Genomic DNA, 7,248 nt, shown 5'->3' on the forward strand with positions numbered 1-7,248 from the left:
TTCGAGTTTGGGCTACAAAAAGCCCGTGTAAACCATTGCGAGTATACATGGTATGTACACTATAGCATCCTAACTTCCTAACCTTCACCACCATGGGGAAAAAAATCGAAGAGTCTTGAATTTTTCTTAAACCGTGCACAACTAAGAGCCTGAAAAAAATTTATTTGGAGGCTGAAATTGAATTTTTTTTATTTATAGAAAAATTATAATTGATTAAAAAGTTATTTTATTTCGAAATCATTAATCTTACATGAAATTTCAAGATGTTTCCAATTTTCTATCTTTTTCTCGATTTTTACATTTTTTCCTCGATTTTTACATTTCACTGCCATTAATCCTATCAACTTACTAAATATTATTACAATAAAATAATTTTAATGATTAAAAACGCATCTCATTAACAAGTTATTCTATGTTTCGTCTGTTGTAATTCTCATCATATCTTATCATAATCAGAACATACGAGTCTTTTATATTTTAATGAAAGTTGACATCATATATTGATGATAAAAAAACTAAAATTTCAATATATTATAAAGAGAATAACGCTTAATTGTAACATAAAAAAATTCATTGCTAACACATAAAATATGTGAAAATGCTGTCGTTTATTAATTTGGATTAAAATTTACGAGACAATGAGTCAATTTACAATATGATGTCTAAATTTATATCAATAGTCATCCAATTTTGAAATTTTCTGACGATGTCCGATCCCTACTAATATGCAACATTTATTTATGAAATATTTGGGAAGTGGGTACATATGTTTTCTTGCAATCTTCATTAGGACCATAAGCTTCGATTCGTGGGGTATGCTTACACAAATTTTGTCTGGTGTGTGTGCGAAAAAATATTCCTATTGTGGTATTTGTCATTTCCCTCTCACACATTTAATTACAAGAAACCCTCCTCAATCTTTAATATATATATATATATAATTATATTTGAGAGAAGACCATACAATTTTCTCATGGATTATTTACATATACTAAAAGTTTGTCTTACGCAACTTTTCTTCTTCGTACTCATGAGATTAAGGAAATCACAATCATGAAACATTATTAACAATTATGTCTTAAATTTTAGGTGACTCGAATCATGATTGTTCCGATATTAATTGGCGCAGTAGAATCAAAAGCTTCATAAAACTTGTATATATATACTAGCATCGAGATACACACTATTATTTTTATATAGTTAAATTACTAAAAATAATAAATAAAATGATATAAATGTGAGCCCTAATTAACATTGATAGATTTAAAGTTATAAACAAACATCGAATATAATTTAGATTGTTAAATATAATAAATAAGTTAAAAGTGTGATTTTATACATACGCTTTATAACTCTAATTTTATACCTATTTTTAGTTATTTTAATTTACATTCGTAGTTTTAAAATTTATTATTTTTTTTATTGTACTTATATTAGTAAAATTAATTATTACAACCATATTTTTTATTAAAATTTATATGAAAATACCATAATGTTATTATGCGTACATATGGATTTTTTATATTTACAGTCTCTACTAATTAAGGAAGATGAATCATACGACACTACGTGTTCTTGACTGAAGCCACGGTTGGTTACATGTTTCACTAGGCCGTACGTCTTTTTTGCAATAAATTAATTAATATTAGATTAATCATGATTCCAGGCACTCTAAATTCGAGCATTTAGGTGCTAATCATGTTTCATAATCGTGATGGTTTTAGGCAATTAACTTAATGCCAGCTTTCGTAAATAAAACATATCACGTAGAAGATAGTATTTTAAAATAATTCTCTCTCAAATATAGATACACATATTATTTATAATAAAGGCAAAAACTTGTGTGAGACGGTCTCACGAGTCGTATTTTGTAAGACGGATCTCTTATTTTGGTCATCCATGAAAAAGTATTACTTTTTATGCTAAGATTATTACTTTTTCGATAAAGTTGACCTCTCTCACAGATAAAGATTCGTGAGACCGTATCACAAGAGACATATTCTTATATTAATTGCATGCGTTATGTATTTATATAATTGAAATGACAATTTGAACTATAATGTCATCTCAACACACAAAAGTTATGGAAATTATTTGGTTCTATATAGTCCCAACTCATCTTTTCCAGCCACTTTAATTAGCTTTACACACAATTAATGTAATTTTCAAACGTGTTAGTGGCAATCTTTCACCAGCCATGATTACAACCCCCAAAAGCACCACATTCTTCCGGACTCTTGCCATTTTTTTAAATAACACAACACACCAAAATAATAGTAATGCAGAAAAGGTCGCACCTTTAACCGAAAAGTTTCCACCGACGCAAATATATTCTTGACTTTAGTTTACATTTTTTCACACACAAGAAAAAAAAATCGTTAAAAAATTTAGCTTTCGAAAATCTTTAGTCTTACACGAGTTCTCGAAACGGGAGACGGAGTTTGCACACACACTGTGTAATTAAAAAGCCATGAAGGGGTTTGTGCATTTGTTCTTGAAAGATTGATTAATATAAGGTTGAAGAGCATTTTCACAGTGGGTGCAGTAGAAATAAAAAAAAAATACAGGGAATTTTTCCGGGATTTTCAGCTTGTTTAGTTCATGGGTATTGCTACAGTTGCCGAAATGAAGCCAAGCATGTCGGGAAAGAGATACTTTCGTCCCAATTCAAGTTCTAAACATGCTAATGAATGGTAAAAAAAAACAAATGCCTTGCTTTCTAAATTTCATTTATGTGTGTGTGTGTGTGTGTGTGGATTGATGTGTGTCCTCTGGAGACAAAACACCCCAGGTTCAATCTCATGATACAGGTAATGGGGCAATAAATTTTAACGTTAGTTCAATGCATATCAATTCAGAAATTTATATGCATTTCGAAGGACATTTAGGACAAAGATGAGTAAGTTAGTGCGCAGAGTCCAGGGGTTCTCTCTGCACAAGTCCAAGAAACCGATGGATGTTTGTGCTCCAGCTTCATTGGATTCAAATATGTGGATAGATTTGTAGATAGAGATGAAATTTATTTTGCTTTTATGGGTTTTTTGTCGTGAATTAAAGGTGTAAATCTGATCATATTTCGTGTTCCAGGCCAATATCTGATGTTTCCAGTGATCTAACCATTGAAGTTGGAACGATGAATTTTGCGCTTCACAAAGTAAGAACTTCATATGTATGTCATGATCTTGATTACCAGACAGATTTTTGATATAGCCATTAAAAACAGACCTCGATCAAGCATTGTGTTATCTTTTTGCAGCTCCCTCTAGTTTCTAGAAGTGGAAGAATACGAAAATTATTGGTGGAGGCGAAAGATTCCAAGATATCTAGGCTCAATCTCTCAAGTGTTCCCGGTGGATCACAGGCATTTGAGCTTGCTGCAAAGTTCAGTTATGGAGTGAGTTTTGAGATTACAACATCAAATGTTGCTATGCTTCGGTGTGCAGCGCATTTTCTTGAAATGACTGAAGAGTTTTCTGAGAAGAATCTTGAAGCCAGGACTGAAGGGTACCTCAGGGATGTAGTCCTCCCGAACATACCGAATTCAATATCCGTTCTTCATAGCTGTGAAAGTCTGTTGCCAATATCCGAGGAGATCAATCTTGTTAGCAGGATAATCGACTCAATGTCAAATAATGCATGTAAAGAGCAGCTGGCTTCAGGGTTGTCGAAGCTGGAGTATAATTTTCCTTCAAATTCTGATCCAGAAAATACCATAGATTGGTGGGGAAAGTCGCTCACAATACTGAATCTCGATTTCTTTCAAAGGGTTCTTTCTGCTGTCAAAACTAAGGGCTTGAAACAGGATACTATATGTAGAATTCTGATAAAATATGCTCAGAACTCACTCCATGGCCTTGTGGTAAAAGATTCTCAAACGGTTAAAGGGAACGTCTCGAATTTTGATTTTCAGAAGAAACAAAGGGTGGTTATTGAAACGGCTGTAGGCTTACTGCCAACTCAGACAAGAAAGAGTACAGTTCCAATGGCCTTTCTTTCAAGTTTGTTGAAATCAGCTGCAGCAGCAGAAGCTTCCACATCTTGCAGAACCGATCTTGAAAGAAGGATGGGTCTGCAATTAGACCAAGCGATTCTTGAAGATATTCTGATTCCTGTAAATTCACATGGAAACAATCACAGTCATTCCTATGATATAGATTTGATACTTCGTATTTTCTCCATTTTCTTGAATCGCGATGAGGATGAGGATGATGATGGTGATAAGCAATTTCGGGATGAAAGTGAGATGGTCTTTGGCTTTGACAGCCCTGGATCGCCGAATCAAAGCTCGATCATTAAAGTCTCAAAGCTTTTAGACAATTATCTTGCAGAAGTTTCACTAGATTCAAACTTAACCCCATCAAAATTCATAGCCCTCATGGAACTACTTCCGGGTCATGCCCGTACGGTGCATGATGGACTATACCGAGCCTCAGATATGTTTCTCAAGGTGAGCCACTCTTACAACATAAAAAGAAGCGACAAGAATCTTGTATAATTATCAATCAAGTTTACTTTTTAATGACCACCATTTTCTGAATGAACCAACAGGCTCATCCCAACATTAAGGACTCGGAACGGTACCGAATTTGCAAGGGGATAGACTGTCAAAAACTCAGTCAAGAAGCCTGCAGTCATGCAGCTCAAAATGAACGGTTACCAGTGCAAATGGCGGTTCAAGTTCTGTACTTTGAACAAACGGGGTTGAGGAATGCTATGAATGGGGTTGGGGGGCAAAACCATTTCCTCTTTGGCTCGATGACCGGACAATTCCCCCTCCGTTCAGGGACAGGGAGTGGATGCATATCGCCAAGAGATAACTATGCATCGGTTAGAAGGGAAAACCGTGAGCTGAAGCTTGAAGTTGCCAGAATGAGAATGAGGCTAACTGATCTTGAAAAAGACCACGTATCGATCAAACAAGAGCTCGTGAAACCGCACCCTGCCAACAGATTATTCAAGTCTTTTACAAAAAAATTGAGCAAGATTAATTCATTGTTTCGGGCTACAGAAAAGCCCATAGAGGGCAAGGCAAATTCCGAAAGTCGGTTTGTTTTTCAGAAAAGAAGGTGCCATTCGATTTCATAACTTTGTTTTCTTGTAAATAGATGAGTGTACATGATTGCTATGGTTTGTGTGATTTTCAGGTTCAAGTTTTTTGCTTCTCTGTTTGTTTGATACTTGAAAGCAGAAATCAAACTTGAGATGTCGGATTTGGACAAAAAAATATAGTTTTTTTGGGTGAGCCATCGAACAAAACTCGTTGCTTTGCCACGATTTGCAGCATTTTTCAGGCCATCCATGAATCAGTGTCTTGTCCTATTTATTTTTGTTTGTTTTTGTGATTAATCAATCGATTTAGAAAATCTGAAATTCAATTCTGAATGTATTTTTTTATGCCTATTTGTTTTCTGAAAATTATGCCCTTTAAACATGGTTGTAGCTTAACTTGATGAATATAATAGTTAAATTCGAATTAATAATATCCTTTTTCATTGTTTTTATTTCTTTCATTCTTATAATTATTATCTTCATCAGATGTTGGTCTACCTCGGGTTACTCAAAAATATTGTTTGAAAGCTTAATGTGGTTGGTATATGAAACGATTTCTCTTTTAAAAATTTATTATTATTATTATTATTATTATTATTATAAAAAACTAATATAGTTGTTCTTTTCTTTTTCTTTTTTCTTTTTATTTTGTAAAATTATATAGTTGGTTTTGAGAAGCAAGCTTTTGTGCAGGAATGACGAGAACCAATTGAAAATTTGACGACAGAACATAATAGAAAATCATGATATACAAACATCATCGAAATAGCTCAGACGGCCGACTATAAAAAGACAACAACGGGGATGGGACGTGGATAATATATGCCTATCTCGAATGCAATAATTAATGATAAATTAGCATTTTAAGTACCAGATTAGATTATTGTTGTATATAAAAGTGAAAATATATGTGCAAGAATTTTGATAAGGGCAAAAAGATTGGCATCAATTTATTGGTTATTGTTTAAACACGTAGTATTCTCAAGGTTTGGCATCCTCGGCCTGTGTCATTCATGTTCCCGTTGGATTCTGAAATTGGATGACAAGTAAGAATTTTATTTTTATTGTCATCATAAATATTTTTAAAAAGGGAAATATTAAAAACTTGTCCAAATTCCAATCCAACACGTACGAGAAAGTTTGTGAGAGAATGGTTTAAACGCGAAAATTAGCATTGAATAACCTAATTAAAAAATTATTGGCAATACAATTAGTCTGTGAAAAAATTATAAAAATCAGTCTATCTCTACGTACCAATAGAATAACTAATTTCATATGATATGATATCGTTGAATTACAGAGAGATTCTTATATGATAAGTATTTTTCTGAAACTTTGTCAACAATTGTTAATGAAAGCTACGCCAAAAAAATATTAAAAAAAAATTTAGTTGAATTAAAATTGATCTAAAGCAACAAAAGTTAATTTAGAGCACAATATAACAAAAATTTAATAATTAAAATCGTCTTTAAAAACTTTTTACTATCGATATTGAATATAAACTAGTCACGGAAGGTTCCATCCTAGTCTGCCCATTCTTTTTGTGGTGTATATTCATTGGATCTAATTATTCTTTAATCCTTGTAATCATATCTATATAATTCAAAGATCCAAATTAACTCCCAAAAAATCTTGATTAGTACTGCTGCTTGATTGATTATTGTATGATTTGTGTGTGGACTTAGCTAGCTAGCTAGCAAGATGGTCTAAATTCTTAATTTGTACCAACTTTTACTAGGTGTTGCAATTATATGATCAAGATTATTCGACACAACATATGATGTGTTGTACGATTTTTTTGTGCCTAATAACCTAAGAGAATGTTTTTCTAAAAATCACTTCCTAGATTTTAGTTAGGTGGAAGTGCTTTGGGAACGAGCTTCTGTTTCAATTTCTATAACTTTTAATTAAAAGTTACAAGTAAGATTAATTTTGGAGATTTTTCAAAATGTTAAATTTTATTTATAAATGAGTTTTTAAAAGTTTCGTATTAAAGTCATAAAATTCAAAATCATATTTTATTACAAGCATTTTATATTTTAAAAGTCATTTTTTATAATTTACATTTCAAGATTTTTTTTTTATACGTATTTTGTGCATTTATACAAATTTTTTCGTTTATGATTTTATTTTTATTAAATCTTATATAAATTTTCTAGCATTCATGTTATAAAAGAAAAATAAATTCGATATAAAATA

General features: G+C 32.1%; 1 protein-coding gene across 1 annotated transcript; it reads left to right on the forward strand.

Moving 5' to 3' along the window:
* The first annotated feature begins 2,324 nt into the window (after positions 1–2,324).
* Positions 2,325–5,408, forward strand: LOC140989438 (BTB/POZ domain-containing protein At1g03010-like). Its single transcript, XM_073458642.1, has 4 exons — positions 2,325–2,693; positions 3,088–3,154; positions 3,257–4,447; positions 4,549–5,408. The coding sequence occupies exons 1-4, from the start codon at positions 2,602–2,604 to the stop codon at positions 5,083–5,085; spliced, it is 1,887 nt and encodes a 628-aa protein (XP_073314743.1). The 5' UTR covers positions 2,325–2,601; the 3' UTR covers positions 5,086–5,408.
* Positions 5,409–7,248: the final 1,840 nt, after the last annotated feature.

This window comes from Primulina huaijiensis, chromosome 1, assembly GCF_012295235.1.
Source record: "Primulina huaijiensis isolate GDHJ02 chromosome 1, ASM1229523v2, whole genome shotgun sequence".
Taxonomy (NCBI): domain Eukaryota; kingdom Viridiplantae; phylum Streptophyta; class Magnoliopsida; order Lamiales; family Gesneriaceae; genus Primulina; species Primulina huaijiensis.